Source organism: Tasmannia lanceolata, unplaced genomic scaffold, assembly GCF_043159265.1.
Source record: "Tasmannia lanceolata isolate RefF3 unplaced genomic scaffold, GAP_Taslan_0.1 ptg000018l, whole genome shotgun sequence".
Lineage (NCBI taxonomy): Eukaryota > Viridiplantae > Streptophyta > Magnoliopsida > Canellales > Winteraceae > Tasmannia > Tasmannia lanceolata.
The window spans coordinates 2501078-2518945 of NW_027518695.1; the positions used below are offsets into that span (position 1 = coordinate 2501078).

General features: G+C 39.3%; 2 protein-coding genes across 3 annotated transcripts; both read left to right on the top strand.

The window, feature by feature from the left end:
• Positions 1–840: 840 nt before the first annotated feature.
• On the top strand, positions 841–17518 carry LOC143851038 (uncharacterized). Of its 2 annotated transcripts, none has more exons than XM_077360364.1 (9): positions 841–995; positions 1141–1218; positions 5209–5351; positions 9223–9293; positions 9397–9932; positions 10715–10795; positions 10912–10974; positions 11738–11828; positions 17256–17518. In XM_077360364.1, the coding sequence occupies exons 2-8, from the start codon at positions 1174–1176 to the stop codon at positions 11795–11797; spliced, it is 999 nt and encodes a 332-aa protein (XP_077216479.1). In that variant the 5' UTR covers positions 841–995; positions 1141–1173; the 3' UTR covers positions 11798–11828; positions 17256–17518. The 2 variants fall into 2 exon arrangements, with proteins under 2 accessions (XP_077216479.1, XP_077216480.1); XM_077360365.1 differs by having other exon boundaries at positions 17264–17518.
• Positions 14667–16218, top strand: LOC143849470 (uncharacterized). The gene is made up of 2 exons (XM_077358480.1): positions 14667–14805; positions 15707–16218. Exons 1-2 carry the CDS (start codon positions 14667–14669, stop codon positions 16216–16218), a joined length of 651 nt encoding a protein of 216 aa, XP_077214595.1.
• Positions 17519–17868: the final 350 nt, after the last annotated feature.

Sequence of the window (17868 nt, forward strand, 5' to 3'; positions counted from 1 at the left end):
GCTCCAATGCCGATTGACATATGAGGCAAGGCCCTTTAAACTTGTCCCATATTAGATTGGGTCCCAGCTAGTCCCATACCTAGGCGGGCCCGCCCGTAGGACCGTAACCATACTCGACAAAAACATAGTTTATCAGGTGTACACCTGTGAGATCTGCCACACTCCAAAGGTAACTCAGAGTTTGAGATTGAATGGAGACAATATGATATTTCTTCCTAGGTGATGACAAATTCGAACCCGCTATTGGATAATTCGCAACCCTTTCAAAGGAGGGTTATCCTCGGCGGAGTTTAACACTTTTTAACGTTGTTTCACGTGAAAGGGGTGCGAATCATCCTACAAAGGACAACTCTTGTAAATAGGACACCCTCGTATTGTGGTAGTTTTTGAAAGTCATGAGAATAGGATTATAATAATCAATTGAAATTACGTGTTCATCATTTTTAGAAATGCACAAATTACATTGATGAAGTTGGATTTCTATCGCAGTGTCCATGCAAAACCTTGTGTGATCACCAATAAACAGAACAGAATAGCAATGCCTTTTGAAGCGGGCCCATAATCACAAACAATGCCCATAATCGCAAGAGGAAGAAGCACTATAAACAATATTTTTATTATCTGATTCTTTAATTGTCGTTACTAATTCCATCCGTTGTAGGGCCCACCTGTTATGAATGCCCTAGATCATATCTCACCTATACAGTTCAACTGTTTGCGGTGATGGGTAATGAATGGTCTAGATCATCCCATCTATGCAGTCCGATTAAGTGTCATCACATGAGAAGATGGCTCCCAAATCGCATGCCTCTATTGGGTGAAATGATGGGACCCCCACTCACACCATCATCCAAGTAATCTCTCTCTGGGTTGTCTTCTTCTCCCACCTACAAAGTCCAACCTCGTTTCTTCGTCTCCTTGTCGACTAAAATTAACAAAAATCCATCACGCTATTTGCTGGAGACCCCCCCCTTCTCCACAAGCATTGATCTTCTGTATTACACTCTGCCCTCTTCTTCTCTCTCTCTCTCCCCCCATTTTCATGTGATTTTATTTTGTTATTCTCTCTCTAGCTCTACATACACAAGATTCTGTATGTTTCGTTGGTTATTCTCTTTCTTATCTCTATTCATTTTCTAGGGTTTGGAAAGCTCGTGAAACTCGGCCGACAAAATGTCCAGGCCCCAGGTCACCATCACTCTGGGGCGTAGCGGTCAGGTACCTCACTCCCTCTACTTTTTCTAACTTAGGCATTGGGGTGTATGTGCCTTAACCTACGCATATGCCTCAAGCTGAGTTTCCTCACTTTCTTCTTTTTCTAACTTAGGCATTGGGGTGTATGTGCCTTAACCCTAATAAATGGTCTCGTTACTGCTAATGGTGCTTTCAATTTGTGAATTCTCGAATTGTTATATGGGTCAGTGTGGGTTTGGAATGTTCAATGTCAGAGACCCAAGTCTGCAACTTGATTGATTTCACTATTAAGTTCAAATCCCCACTGCTTTTACCATTTGTTTATCGGAGGAATTCTAAGGATGGAAGTGTGTGTGGTGCTATACTATATGATAGCAATTGCTACTGGCTGGACCAATGGATTTTTTTCATCTCTTAATAAGTTGCTAGCATATTGGAGTTCATTATCAAGGTTGATGGTTGGATCCTTCTCCATAGACACGTGCTTTTGCATATACTGCCAATGCATTTTAGAAGGAAAGTTGGGCTTGAAAGTCAATTCACGGTTAGGATTATTTATATTTGGTTTAGTTTTGGGCTCATACACACTGGGAACCTCGAATTTGGATGGTTCCAATCTTCTTGAACATGTGTCACCTGTACAATGGAGATGCACTCAGTCATCAATCTCGATACTTTGCCCAATAATGCTATATTTTTTTAAATGCCTGATAAGTAGATCGCTGATTATGTTATTATCTACCAACCTTCTTATAGGTTATGAACTTCCCATAATATCCGAATCAGAGGAGACATACAATCATGATTCTGTTTCCTTCTCACATGCTTCGAGTACTTAGGAGTATCACATATATAGGGAAATTGTATGAGATCTCTTTTAAAAAATGATATCTGCACTTTTTTAATATAATGGTATTCGTCACTTTATTAAGCACATTTAAATTGGTTGACGGTAGTTTTTTGGGAATTTTAACAGCCTCTAACTAATCAATAAAGAAGTACCAATAGAGGGATGACTGGATGAGTACCATTGTTGAAAAAGGAAGTGTAGATATCAATTCTTACATACACACATATACATATATTATGCATATGTATGCTATGGCTTATAACATACAACATATATGACATTAGTGGTATCCTTTTCAATTTGGATATGGATAAAGCATACGACAGGGTGGAGTGTGGCTGCTTTGATTTCTCTAGGAGTTCCCCGCCCCCCCCCCCCCCCCCCCTCTCTCCCCACCTCCCCCCCGAGAGGATTCTTCAAATGCTCAAGAGGGTTGAGACAATGTGATTCTCTATTCCCTTTCCTTTTCTCCATTGTGCCCGATATGATGAGTTGCATGATTGACAAAGCTGAGGGTTTAGGCCTTACCATTGCCTTTAGATTGGGTTCCCCCGGGTGTTGCGATCTCCCATTTACAGTATGTGAATGGCACTTTGCTTTTCAGTAGCACAAAATTGGGAAACGTGATATCTCAAGGTAGTTATGAGGCTATCTCGAGTCAACATGTAAATTTTTCCTAGCCGTTAGTGATGAGAGTGCGGCTGGAGGAGAGACAGGTAGGCAAACTGGTTGGGACTATGCGCTGTAAGGTTGACTCGGTCCCTTATTCATATCCCCGCCACCACGCGCGCGCGCACACACACACACACACACACACAAAACCCATGGCCTTGGGGATCCCGTAGTTGAGAGAGTGGATAAGAATTTCCCTCTTATCGGAAGAAGTGTTGTCACTCCTTTTTTTTGTGTCTGTGTGTGAGTGGGGGAGGGGGGATCGCTCTCATCAAGGCTGTTTTAGTGAATTTGTTGCCCAATTTTATGTCTTTCTTCCAGTACGATAAGCATCATCAAACGTTGTGACTCGTGTGCAGCTGTAGAACTTTTTTTAGAACGATAATGAGAGTAGCAGGAAGTATCACCTTGTCAATTGGGAGACAGTCTATGAGTCAAAGGTGAGGGGGTTTGGGCTTTTGCACAGTTTTGAAAATGAACGAAGCCTCTTGGCGAAGTGGTTATGGAGATTCGGGGAGGAGCATGAGCATCTTTGGAGGGGGGTGATGTGGAGAGATACAGAGTTAGGTTTGAGGATTGGGAGCCATTGGATGGTTTCAGACATTAGGGTGTGTCAGGAGAGATATCATGCTCTCAATTGATTTTTTTCCAGGCAGGCATCATATTCAGGATTCGTTCGGGACTGTGGGTCGAATTCTGGCATTGCATGTGGTGTGGTGAGAGACCTCTGAAACTGGTATTAGGAGTTTTTTTAGCATTGCAGTGGATTGTGAGACTAATGTGGGAGCTTCTTTCACTCGTCAGGATGTGGTCGAATGGAGTTGACAGTCTGGTTCCACAATGCTTTGTTTTATCGGGAGATAGACTCAATGCTTCCTTGATATCACGTTTGGGTTTGGATTCGTTGTCATTCAGACAGACAAAGGATGATTAGAGAGATTGGATGTGGAGATCCATTGGGAGTTCTCTGTTAGATCGTTCATTTGGAAGCCTTTACCGTGATCGCCCTTATCGCCTACCATACGAATTTGTCGATTCCTGTCCCTTTCCGAGTATGCTTCTTTTGTTGGACTGCTTGCCTTGATAAAATCCCAATGATAGATCATTTGTGCTCAAAATGGAGGGACATTCCTTCTTTATGTAGTGTGTGGAGATTGAAGGAGGATGGGGTCAATCATTTGTTCATCCATTGCATTTTCGTGAGAGAGTTGGGCCTTCATCTTTGATTCTTTGATTTATTCGAGTGTGTTGGGTCCTTCTCGTCACATTGTTGACCTTCTCGAGGCCTACTCTTTCTCGCCGTGTCTGTTTGGAGTGAGAACACTTTGGAGGCTCTCTCCCTCTCTCTATTTTTGGCTTTATGAAATGGTTTGGAACGAAAGGAATGAAAGGATCTTCAAAGACTAGGTTGAACGTGCCCCGCATCCAACAATAAATCTTTTCTATTGTGGCCCAGTGGGTGGCAGTTATCTTGGAGTTCAGAGGCACTGAGTTTTCCATTTGTTATTCTCGGGCCGAGATTCGGGAGACAGTTAGGCATCACCCTCCCAAACCTACGCTCTGTTAGTCCTTCTTTGCCAGAGTTCTTGAAACTCAATTCCGACGGTTCAAGTTTCAGAAATCTTGACACATCATGTATTTGGCGGTTGCTCTATGGAGCGGATTTTAAGTTTAGCTGGGCTTATTCTGGTCCGATTGGTACGATTGATTCCATCAAGGTGGAAATCCTTCTCTCCTACACGGCATTTGGCTCGTTGGCCAAGCCCTTTTTGATTCCTTGGTTGTATAGGGCGATTCCCTCAACATGATTAGATGGATCAAGGATCAGAAGGACATTCTGTGGCGTTTTGCTGATGGGATAGAGGAAGAAATCATGGTTCTGATTGAGACTCTTCCAGCATGTTTTTCGTTTTACTAGTAGTTTGTTGTGGATGCTCTGGCCCCGTAGCGGTGTTGGGAGAGCAGATTTTGAGGTGTTTAGACACCTACCCCCTTGTGGCTCTTGTATTTACTGTTATTTTCCACTTTTCTCCGTATGTTGCCCTAGACCATTTCAGTTAGTGGGCCTTTATTTTTCTTTTCTTTTTTCAATTTATTTTACCATTTGAAAAACGTACAACATATAGCATGTATTGCAAACTCTTTATAAAATAATATGTCTTAATACTACAATTCAATTGAATTAACATGTTAGTCTTTCTGAGTTGCCACATCTGACTGTTCCATGTTTTTTGTGTCTAATTTACATAGCTTGGTATTAATTAAGGATTTGGTTCCTGATTGTACTAATGGAAAACTAACTATTCCTTGATGTGGTGTTGGATGGCTATCCAATCATGAATTGCACATTGTAATTTGAAGTTCTTTCATTCTCCGGATTCAATTGAAGTGTTTAATGTTTTCTTACATACTACCTTTTGTTTTCTGGCTAGTTCCTAATGAATAATTTCTTTCCTAGAAGTGCATTCACCTCCTTCTATTGACATTTGCAGGTTGTTAAAAAAGCAGGACCCACAACAGAGGGCATTCGTTCAGATTACGTGCCATTGTCGGGAAGTAAGAGACCCATAAGAGAGAGACTGGGGAGCAATGCTGAAAATCTCACATTGTATGCTGGACAGTCCAAAAGCAAACGGTGTGTCTTCTTTCTATCTTAATTGGTTTCCAACTATTGATGCTCATTTAGCCATCCATTTCTAAGAGTCGGGCTTGCTCTGGGGTTTCAACTTTCAAATGCCAATATGTCTACACTTCATTTTTTTATCAAATGTGTTGATGTGTCAAATAAATCATGTTCTCTCAGACATCATTTTTTGTTTGAAAAGATAAATTCTCCCCATTTCCCAACACCATTGTTTTTATAAACATTTATGCTTTTGTTGTTTTTTTTCCCAAAAGTTTTGCTTCAAAATGCTTTCTACCCATGCATTGGCATTCATGCACTTGTGTGATTATTAGAACAATTCAATTAGACATGCATTGGCTTTCACACACCTATAAATCCACTATATGCTTTGTCATATCAATAAATTAAATAATCCTTACATGCTATTTCTAGAGCCCAATGATTGCCATATAATCTAAGAGGTCAGGAATTTGAGTTACTAACCTAGTTTTCCCTTGCAACTTATTTTACAAGAATCTGATATTCTTTATGTTGAAAACCGAGAGATACACGATATGCAACACACGCCAAGCAGAGATGCAAGAAACACTAAAAAAACAAGAACATAAGATTTACTTGGTTCGGCAGTGTACCTATGTCTATGTGAGAAGAGTTTCACTATTTCGGTTTTGGGTTACAAAACTCTGCTTTCCCCTTGGTTAAAAAATTCACAAAATCCGCCGCAACTCGTAACCCTAATATATGGGGAAATGATATTTACGCCCCTTTTATCACCAGGGACACCCATTTGCCAGTGTACTTTGCAATCAAAGCCTCTCGATTTTTCTGACATAAAGTACATGAGCCCCCTTTTTGCCATTGATACACTGACGCTGGGTGTCCCTGGTGATGAAAAGGAGCGTAAATATCACTTCCCAATATATGGCTTATATATTAATGCCACTACATCAAGAAACTACTAAAACATCATTTATCACAAAACAGCTTGACCCACACGTGTGTCGCGTAATAGTCCGCCAGGGTGATCAATCATTGCCATAATACAAGACATCTGCACAATATTTTCCATTCCAAACTCCTATCATGATTGTTTATGAAGTTCACAAAACTGATACTCTACCTTTTACGGTGGGATGGATCCACTTCTCTCTACCTTTTAGAGAGGACAGGATGGATCCTGTCCTATCCAAGGTTTTAAATTTCGGCCGAAACCCGAAATTTCGGATTTCGCCCAAGACCGAAATCGAAATGAGCGAAATCCGAAATTGGCGAATTGTAACATATTTCGGTCGAAATTTCAGGAAAAAAATTAATTTTTTAATCCTTTACCAAATTTCAACCGAAATTTCGGCCCAAAAAAATGAAATTTCGAGCCCCTTTACCAAATTTCGGTTTCGGTGGGGTCTGAAATTAACCCCGAAACCGAAATTTAAAACCTTGGTCCTATCTAGCTGCCTGGTCTTATATTAGTGTGCTTTTGATGCTCTACTTTTACAGTTTAGAACAATACTGCCAATGTCCTCATCTCATGGATTCACCGATACCACATGATGGATTTGTTGAAAATCCTAAGGCCATGAGACGGCAAGGTACCTTTCCTTTTTGGCCTACAAGATGCTTCCAGCAACAGCAATCAACGTTTCTGTCAGTTTACCATGGAAACTGTTTTGTTTTTAACAAAGACGTCACATGATTGGGATGTTGGTGAGAATGGCTATACTTGGTGTGAGAAAAGTTATACTTGGCCAATCTCTTCTGAGGAAAGCGAGGAGTTTCTTTCAAAATTTCATCTACCCAAAAGCTCACACATTCTTTCCACAGTGGGACCTAGTTGCTAGTTGCTGATCTATGTTGCATGGATTCTTTGCCCCTATGCCGAATCCATGTCGACATGTCTCCACATGCAAATCAGACATGGATTCACATGGGACACACCCGGATTCTTGTCGTAGCCGTGTCCCGCATGAATCTTGTTTTTTTCGGGCGAATCCGATTCATCGTTGTCTCCTTTAAAATGCGAATCCTGTATATTTTCTCTCTAAAAGTGTTTTCTTATTAACTTTTTTGCATATGAAAGCACAATACTTACTCTTTTAATAAAAACTCTTGTGCCTCGACCCTCAAACATCGACCCCCTTCCTCCTTTGACTCTCTTAATACAAAACTCGCCTCGACCTTCTACCCTCAAAATTTTCATTGATACATATACATACATGTATGTGTGTGTGTGTATATATTTAAATTTTTAATTTTGAAAATTTTATTTTATTTAAAATAACCGAATCCGAATCCGACACCTCGAATCTGTGTCGGATCCCGACACGCGAATCCGAATCCATGCAACACTGTTGCTGATCATACGACATGAAAATATTGATGCCTCACCGGCCACCACCATTCAGCATATCACCAACTTATAGTTGTTGAGACATCACCATTCACCTCCTTAGTAACAACCATTACTATTAGGATATTACCAGCGGCGTCATTTTTATTTGGATATTACCAGGAAGGAGGTTGCATTTCAATGAGAATTTCCAAAAAAAAAAAAAAAAAAACTTAAAAGTAAAATTTCACTCTATAAAATGCCATCTTAACCCTATAGTTAAATTAGAAATTTATAAAAAGTGGGGTGATCCAATGCATGTTGATTGCATCATATTTTGTTGGGGGCATATCTATATCCCGGTAGATGGGCCTCACCTGTGATTGAGACTGACTTCCGCCTATTGTAAATTAGAAATTTATAAAAAGTGGGGTGATCCAATGCATGTTGATTGCATCATATTTTGTTGGGGCATATCTATATCCCGGTAGATGGGCCTCACCTGTGATTGAGACTGACTTCCACCTATTGTGTCTTCTCTTTGATTACCCATGTCCTAAAAGAGCTTATCGGACAATTCTAACCATCATATAATTTTTTTTTTTCAATTTTTGGTTTAGGGTGTGAACAACAATTCCCTCATGACATGAATGCATCAATAAAGCACTGCGTAAAATACTTGGAATGAAAGGAGATCAAGAATGAAGATGGACAAAACCTGCCCTTCCATTAAGCTTCTCAATGCGAAGAAAATACCCCTGGGGATCCATTCCCCACGATTGACAACGTCTGTTGAGGAAATACCACCGCATACAATTATAAGCTTTACAAAAAGCTAGCTTCAATAGTAGATGTATGCAAAATTATCGTGTCTGTTGTGTTCTTGGCCTTTTATATCCAATGTGATCCAAGGCAGATAAAAGCATTCTAATTTTTTTGAAAAGACAACAAAAATTGCATTAAATCAGAGAGAGTACACAGGGACAAGATGTCCCCGAAATCAACAATGACAATGCAAAAAAGCCCCACCCGAAGGCGGGCCAAAAAAACTCAAAAATTACATTGGCGGAGTAAAATGGAGAAGCACCGAAGTACAATCCACGCCGGCCTTTGCTAACACATCCGCAAGATCATTGCCCGATCTGCGTGTATGCTTGAGCACAGGCCTAATAACAGCAACCAAATCCCTGACCTCATCAATCTTGAATGCAAGACGCCAAGGCCACAAACCCTATTGGCCGCCCAAGCAATGACATTAGAACAGTCACCTTCAGCAATAAGAGGCCCAAGATTATTCAGGACATACCACCTCAAGCCAAACAATAAGACGCCAATGACATTAGAAGAGTCACCTTCAGCATTCTAGTTTTTTCAAAAGTGAAATTTGCTATCATAGCCAAATATTCAGGCAACAAACTCCAGATGGCAGTGCTTCAATTTTTCTAACATAAACAAATGATTCTAATTTATCCATGAATGCCTTCTGTTTCTACTAATCCTTACAGTGAGAACATTTGTTCTGTCCCTGATAATGGCTTTCATTTTCTCATGCAGCCAAAGGGGAGATAGTCATAACTGGAGTCTCAGTGATGATGATGCGAATGATGGCAAACAATACACTTCCAGTATCCATTCCGCATGCATTGGAAAGTCATTTAGTGTTTTTGTATTTTATTTTTTTCTCTTTCTACTTTTGGTTTCTACTTTTGGTCGCCTTAACTTTTGAAGATGCTGGAGTTGGCCGTGGTGACCTGCGATTCAAACTCATGCGCAAAAACTTGTCTAGGCAACCCCGGAGTTACAGTGAACATCATAGTGATGTAGACCTTCGTGAAAAGCTTTCACGGACAGTTCAGTCTCCATTAAGGAATGATACACGGCAACGTTTTCCAGAACCACATGCCACCAACCTTATGAGGCGAGTTCCTCCCACAAGAAGTGCGGATGACTTGCTCCAGATGGACTCATTAAGAAAATCGAATTCTTCTTGGACATTGGATGGGTTGAGACGTAGATCTCCAGATAGTTTTTTAGGTGCTTCTAGAGGTATCTCCCCTCTAAGGATTATGGACAACAGGCGGCAAGCTCCATCAGTACTAAGGTCTGTTGATGCTTTAAGACCCAGTCCTTATATGATAAAAGGTGTTGTCGATGCTTCAAGGCCCACATCTTTAATGACAAAAGCTACTGTTCCTCTTGAAGTCACAAAGCCAATTGCACTACTTCCTCCACCAAATATCGTCCTACAGAAGAGTTCTTATACAGTACAGTTCACTCACCACCTCCACTGCATGCTTACTTGCTTTATCACTAAAATAATTTATTATTAAGGGGGGCTTTTAACATGACCACCACCAACATACATGGATAGCATGATAAGTACTATTTACCGTTATTATTTTCTGCTGTACAACCTATGATAATTAGCATCTATCACAGTGTGCTTCTTTGAAGTGGTCAGATGCCTATTCTCTGATCCCTTCTTTGTAAAAGTAACTCCTCTTGTGTCAAAGTGAGTAAAAATACCTGATCTTAAAAGAGAACTTTGATTACCCAGTCCAATAATGTGGCACACCTTATAGGAGAGGCTTTATCTGTGGTTGCGAAAAAACTTCCGCAGAGCATTCACTGATGTTCTAACAAATTTCACATAATACTTTTCTCAAGTGTAAGTATTGCCTTTTAGGTCGTAGACCAAATTTCTAGATCATAAGCTTGGGTTACTTGTGTTGGTTCATGGATTAAAGAAAATCAGCAAATATGCTTGGTCAATCCTTTTTGAAGGAACAATGATTTGTTTGTGAGATTATAAAAGAAATAGCAAGGGCCTTATGTGTTTTGAAATTTTGATCTGAATGTTCTAATGTTTAAAAAAGCTCATAGAAGTAGTAGTACCATGCCAATTTCATGAGTTATTGAGGAGGAATTCAAACCATTTCTATTTTGCGGGGACTTCTCATTGTAGTTTTATATTTTTTTTTATGACCATTATCTTTATACGTTTAAATTCTCATATTTTTCTTTTTAACCTTGTGCTTTCATGTAGGTTGAGGAACCACTTACTGTCTCTGGTTTGTTGCAGTCATTGGGCTTAGGGAAATATTCCATTCTCTTTCAAGCAGAGGAAGTGTGTACTCATGGACTTCCCTATCATGCAATTCAAATTTTATATTTTGTAACATCGTCTTGCGAATTTTCACTTTGTTTTTACTGTAATTGTTATTTGACATAGTTGATTCACAGGTTGATATGACTGCATTGAAGCAGATGAGGGACAATGACCTCAAAGAGTTGGGGATACCGATGGTACTTTCACTTCTTGATCTTTATTGCTACCTTATGTTGTCTCATTGCTTGTTAATTTTGGAATGCTTTGACTGAAGTGGCTATTAATATGTAATCGGATCGTACTAGAACATCAGTTTACCCATTAGAAGAATTACCTTATTTATTTATGTTTTGAAAATGAGGAATTACTTTTTTATTAGTGCATGGAAAGTTTTTTCTTTTCACTTGAGCATGACACTTGCCTCATGATATCTCAAATACTTCTTGGCAAGATTCAGATAGTAAAGGTAAGCTTATAATCTCAATAAATTTTAGTATTCATTTATTCTCGGAGGTAGATCCTCTTGCTGGGAATGACACCGTGAGCGATTCTTTGATGATTTACAATCGCTACTTGTTGATGAGTTTCCCTAGACGGTTTATTATCGGGATGTGATATATTCGGCCCCATTTCTTTCTCGGGCCAACCCTCTTGAGTGTATTTATGACTACTCTTTTACACTGCAAGTGGGTGGCCCGGGAAGAAAGGGGGGCGGGTATATCATTTCCCATTTTTCCTTTTAGAAAGGAAAAATGGCATGCTTGCTTCTTACTTGTTTGCCACTTAAATTCTCCTCATACGGATGAGTTTCATAGTGCCTTACCCTGTCATCAAAAGTAGGCAAGGGCTTTGAGGACCTATGCCTGTAGGCATTCCATGGTGAAGGAACTTTCATGACCATTATTATCACTATTTGAAATAAGTATCTCTGTGTCTCTTATGAAATGCTATGCGCTGCAGGGACCTCGGAAAAAGATTCTACTTGCACTTTTGCCTCGCTCCAAACATTTACCGTCATGAGTTTTGACTTCGAACGAATATACACTTATGAGTGAGTATCAATCCTATTTGTGTGATTGATTAAACAGATTCTGTTGCCATTTATATTGAAGTCATAGTCTCCATTTATTTCTTTTGGAAATTATGGTAAAAGGTTTGCCCTTTCGAAATAATTGAAAATAACATTCTTCTTGTGAATCTCCAATGCAGATTATGTGAAATAGATTGATGATGTTTATTGATAGCCCTGTTGTGGACAACATAGTGGCAAGTTAAAGTGTTTTATCGATGTTAAATTATGATTGATTGATTGCTTTTATACTGGGTTGCTTCTCGCATATCATCATTTGCTTGAAAGAGCTCGGTAAACCTTATATTTTGTGAGCTTGGATTACTGGTGAAATTTGTAGACAAATCAATAATACCCATATTCAACTAATTCATCTAAACAAGCTGGAAATACATGCGAGGAGGGGATGAGCTCCTCCCTGCGAAAGCAAGCCAACCTTGGTTACCTTGGAAGAGATGGAAACTAAAACCTGGATTCTAAAATCCGCGTATCCAAACTGCCCCTAGGTGTTCGATGTTAAACCATTATTTGCATAGGTTTCCATATGTCTCTGATTTTATAGGATTTTCACCGAAATTTCCAACCAAAACCGAAATGTTTTTGTTTTCATGATGATCAAAACACATTGAAACCAACACTTGAATCCATGTTGATGGCTAGGGACTGTTGGATAGCCTTCTTTCTTTGCCCCCTTCCGTCTTCATCGGTGTCCATCATTCTCCACTATGCATGATGGAATGACCCCTATTTGTTTATGTCGTGTAAGTGATTAGACTGCTCTATATATAGGAGGTAATGGGACTGACCATAGTCAGATCACATATTCAACATTGATCATTCTGCTATACACTAATGTTGTGGGGGATGTGCCATATCGCCTCTATCATTCCTGAAATATTGTTAGGAGCCGCCTTAAAGGTAATCCAGCCTAGATTTAAGTGGAAATTACCAGCTTTCTTAACCTTTTCCGGGGCTTTCGTCAATCACTTTTGAGATGGAGTTAAAGGCTAAATGTAAATGGCAGACTCGTAAGAAGGCTAGGGTGTTGCTGCTGGAGAGGAGACTTCGCTAATAAAATTAGATCGATCTAATGTTTACATGTATTCTAACTCATATGATCAGATCTAGCTGTTGAATTCAAGGATAATATCAAGCACTAGAGTCCAAAACAAAAAGCTCTCAAATACTTCTGTTGGATTTAATATCGAGTCAATCAATAAATCCATTGGTTGAGATTAATCTAATCTGACTGTAGGATTGAAAACCAAATTTGGTCACTCGAATCTTTAACACATTTGGGTCTAAAATAATATCTTACATGAATTTTTGAATCTTGAAAACAAGAAGATACGAAGAAAATTTTGCAAAATTTCTTAGATGAGAGTAGAAGAGATAGAAGCTCCAAGGCATCACACCTCTGGATCCTAGGGCACCATTCCTTAGGTTTTATCGGGGCATCACACCAAGATTGATGAAGAGAAGCTCTCCATGGTTGCACAAGCAATTTTTTTTTTTCCCCATTCATAAACCTACCAAATGATGGCGCCTAATCATGGTTTTAAATTTCGACCGAAATCCGAAATGTCAGACTGAAATTTTGGATTTCGGTGAAGACCGAAACTGAAATGCTCGAAATTTGGTAAATTTCGTTCTAAATTTCAAAAATTTCGGGAGTTTCGTAGAAATTTATAATAAAATATTATTTTTTTTATGCCGTCAAAGAATTTTGATCGAAATTTCGTCCCAAAAAATCAGGGATTTCGTGCGTTAATACCAAATTTCGCCCGAAATTTCGCTTTTGGATAAATCTGAAATTTTAGCCGAAACCGAAATTTAAAACCATGCGCCTAATCCTTACAATATTAGTGTAGGCTTCCCCATAACTTTTAGACTCTTCCTGCAACTCAAACGTAAGACATATGAGCCCTCTTGACTAAAACCTGAAACTCTGGAGAGTTCCTACACAAACCCAATGAAAATAATACAAACTAAAACATGTGGGTGAATAGTGATATGAATAGTGACATGTGAATAGTAAACCCTAACTAAAACACTATCGTACCAAATATATAAAAGTCAAAATCTCAAAAGACAATTACATGCATACTAAATGAAAGATATGAATAGGTCTAATGACCTAAATCACTCTAATATGACTAATGCACTGATGTTGGGCACCCTTATTTCTGATTTGTGAAGGATGATTCCCATCATTCTCCCCTGCTTGAAAAGAATTTGACCTTGTTGAGTATAGGGAGTAGGATTGGTGCACTGGAACTATTCGACAATGATCTGCGAACAAGCAGAGAATGGTTGTCCTGTCCATTGAATAAGTAATATTGACAGCCACTTCCTCTAGTAGACATATTTTGACCATCATGCACATCTTTGATGCATTCTTTAGGTTACATAACTAATGGTAGAAGAAAAACTTGTTCATCTCTCTCTCTCTCTCTCTCTCTCTCTCTCTGAAAGATAACATATTTTATTCCAAAGCAAAAGCCACAGTTACAATCCAGGGAGACAAGCTGTCTAGGCATACTGAGTAGCGATCACTGCCTTCTTTATCCTCAGATAATATAACTAAGCTAATATTTGCAAAATTGACTTTGTATAACAATTGCAGCTTTTGTCTCTCACTTGAAGTTGAGATCTTTACAGTCCCATGCAAACCAGATTGAATGCGACAGCCGAAGAAATAAAGCTTTTGTAATTTTTCTTCGTAAGATAAATCTACACAAGGGATTTTGTGGGGAGGATCGGGTTCTTCAAAAGGGATTTCATTGGTAAAATGGAGTGAGGTTTGTCTCCCCATAAAAAATGGAGGATTGGGTATTAGGAGGGTCCAAGGCTTCAACAAGGCTCTATTGGGAAAATGGCTCTGGAGGTTCGGCGAAGAACAGTCTTCTTTGTGGGTTAGAGTTATTGGAAGTAAGTATGGGTTCTCGAATGGTCACTGGTGCTCTGCTGATAACTATAAATTTAAAGGTGTCTCAGTTTGGAGGGACATTTTGAAGGTGAAGGTTCTTTTTGAGAAAGCGTTCGTTTCAAGGTCTATGTGGGGGACAAAATTCGGTTTTGGCTGGACCCTTGGTGCTCGGCCGTGTCTCTCAAGGAGCTTTTTCCGGAGTTATTTATGGTGTCGTCTCAGAAAGAGGCATGGGTCAAGGACTGCTTTGAAAGAGTGAACGCGAAAGTGGTTTGGTCTCCTAAGTTTAGAAGAGCCTTTTTTGATAGAGAATTAAATTATCTTCAAGAATTCCTTTCTTTATTAGAAGCTTGCTACATCAAGAAATCGGGCGCAGATAAACGAGTGTGGAGTTGGAGTCCTTCTGGACTCTTTTCAGTTAAGTCTTTTTACCATCACATGATTTTTAGTATAGCGGAGCCTTTATCTTCCTCGGTCTGGAAGTTCTTTTGTCCGCCTAGAGTTGCTTTTTTTGGGTGGTCAGTTTGCAGCGGTCGGATTCAGACAATGGACTTTTTGAGGAAGCAATGAATGTGGCTGGTAGATTATTGTCCTCTTTGCTTATCTGCTGGCGAATCAATAGATCACCTTTTCATTCATTGCAAGGTAGCTCGAGTCATTTGGGGTCTCATTTTCACTCGCTTTGGAGTCTGTTGGGTTCCATCCAAAACAATGGCCGACTTCATTAGGAGTTGGGAGTGGAATCCTTGGAGAAAGAAAGGCAGGATACTCTGGAAGATGTGCCTTCTTGCTTCGTGGTGGTTCTTGTGGAAAGAAAGGAATGCGTGAGTCTTTGACGGCGAGGCTAGGTCTCCCTATTGGATTTATGTAAAGCTGATAGCAGCTGTTATATCTTGGGCTCGGAGTCTCCCTTTGTTTCGCTTTGTTTCAGCTTTTGACCTTTGGCAAGGATGGGCAATCATCTGTAAGGAAGGGGTCAGCAAAGCGAAAATCATACAATCTTGGGTTTCTCCCTCACAGGGGCTAATGAAGCTTAACTTCAATGGCTCGTCTCTTGGTAACCCTGGGGAAGCTGGAATTGGGGGTCTATGTAGAAATGACAAGGGGGAAGTTCTTTGGGCTTACTCAGGACCTATTGGAGTAGCGGACTCGAATGAAGCAGAGGTTAGAGCCGTTCATAGCGGGATCAAATTTCTGGATAGCCAGGTTTATGACTCATCTATAGTGGAAGGGGATTCCTTAAATGTAATTCGATGGCTTTCGGGTGAGGTGGCTCCTCCCTGGAGATTTTTGCCTTTTTTCAAAGAGATTGAGGACCTGATTCAAGGCTCTTCTATTGTGTTTGGCCATGTTCGGCGATCAGCCAATGCTGAAGCAGATTCTCTAGCCAGGGGAGGCGTTTTTAGGACAATTTTAGAGTGCTTTGATTATTTTCCTCCTTGACTTATTGTAATTTTTCTCTATTTTTGGTCCTATCATTGTATCTATATCTTGTTCCTTGGAGTTGACCAACTCGGTCCTCTCCTTATCTATGAATGAAATTGCAGCCACCTTTCAAAAAAAAAAAAGATAAATCTACACATTTTTTCCTTTTCTCCATAGAGCATCTTCTCTTCACATGTTGTCATAAAGTTCCTTAGCACGCACGTTTGTTTTGATGATACATTCTCTGGATTCCACTTGTTCCAATATGTCCCCTTTAGCTATCTAACAAATTAGCTTACTTGTAGGAGGTTTCGTGGCTTTTGTCTGATATTGCACAGATACCCCATAGCATGCACTTTTTGTGTCATAGTCATGGGGACAAAGCTCACAGGCTCATTTCACTTGGCAGTTTTTAAGTTGATCTATAGCCACTCACATATCAAAGATATTTGAACCCACTTTCGCATCCCTTTTTCTTTGAGAATAATGTAGTTTTATGATCTGCAATTGCCGACTTGGCAGTTTTTAAGTTGATCTATAGCCACTCACCTATAAAAAAGATTTGAACCCACTATCCGCATCCTTTTTTCTTTGAGAACAATGTAGTTTTAGCAATTGCCAACGTGGCAGTTTTCCCCATAGACATGCTGGATTAGTTTTCTATGGCCGGGAGATTTTGCTGATCCCACACCATTTCTGAAATTCTAGAGATCCATATATCACTGCTCAGATTATGAGGAATACGAAGCATTTCCAACCAAAAATATTAGACTGCATCTATAGACGTCCGATAAACAGAACAGGAGTATGCTTATATGCATTTTTTTTTTTCAGTTCATATTAATGATAATTTTCATGACTTATACAAGTTTCCTATAAATCTGATTGTAGTCTTTAAGATGGAATCAGTAGTAGTGATTCCATGTTGTGGCCTGAATTGGCTTGTTTTCCTGTGAAATGTTAGGAAATTAGTAACCAGAATGAAACTTCTCATGTGGTCAACAATCCAAGTTTTTTTTTTTTTTTTTTATATCTAACTTGAAGTATGATTTCAGAAGTGCAGGTCCCTGTTTGTGGGCCTTCCACAGTGAACGCTATCTATTACTTTCTTAACGGAGGCCGTGGGGTTGCAGACGGCCATAACAGGTTTGACACATTGGATACTTAACATTCTGAAATCCCTCACACCTATTTTGTATAATTGGCAGTTCAAATTCTGTGATCTTTCTACATCAAAATTGTATTATCCATGTATTGCCTTTTGTAATTTGGGTAAAGAGTTTCTCCATTTTAAATTTATTATGAGTAAAATTCTTGATCCTGGACTTCAATTAAACAGATTAAGCTGTTTGATTGCTTGGACTGCATATAATGGGTTGAATTGCATCAAAAGCTCTGTCGCATCAGTATCGGTATGAATGTGGTTTCGAGTTTTGAATTCGATAATCCTCAAAAAGAAAGATTTGTGGATTCGCCGAAATATTTTAATCAATTCTGTAAATTTAATTATAATAAGTAATATATTGAGAATTTTAACAAGTTAAGGTAATATAATGTTCTATTTTCATATAAAGACATTACTTCTAGGATGGATAAAACTAAAAAATTTGCGTTAATTGTAAAGTTGTGGTATGGCATTCAGAAAAACAATTAAAAGAGACCTAAAAG

Bases quoted from the DNA above. Each gene is read 5' to 3' on its own strand.
- LOC143851038 (XM_077360364.1), top strand. From the start codon at position 1,174: ATGTCCAGGCCCCAGGTCACCATCACTCTGGGGCGTAGCGGTCAG. The intron at 1,219-5,208 runs GTACCTCACTCC...TGACATTTGCAG, and splicing joins CTCTGGGGCGTAGCGGTCAG to GTTGTTAAAAAAGCAGGACC. The intron at 9,294-9,396 runs GTATCCATTCCG...TAACTTTTGAAG, and splicing joins TGGCAAACAATACACTTCCA to ATGCTGGAGTTGGCCGTGGT.
- LOC143849470 (XM_077358480.1), top strand. From the start codon at position 14,667: ATGGAGGATTGGGTATTAGGAGGGTCCAAGGCTTCAACAAGGCTCTAT. The intron at 14,806-15,706 runs GTGCTCTGCTGA...GCTTTGTTTCAG, and splicing joins GGGTTCTCGAATGGTCACTG to CTTTTGACCTTTGGCAAGGA.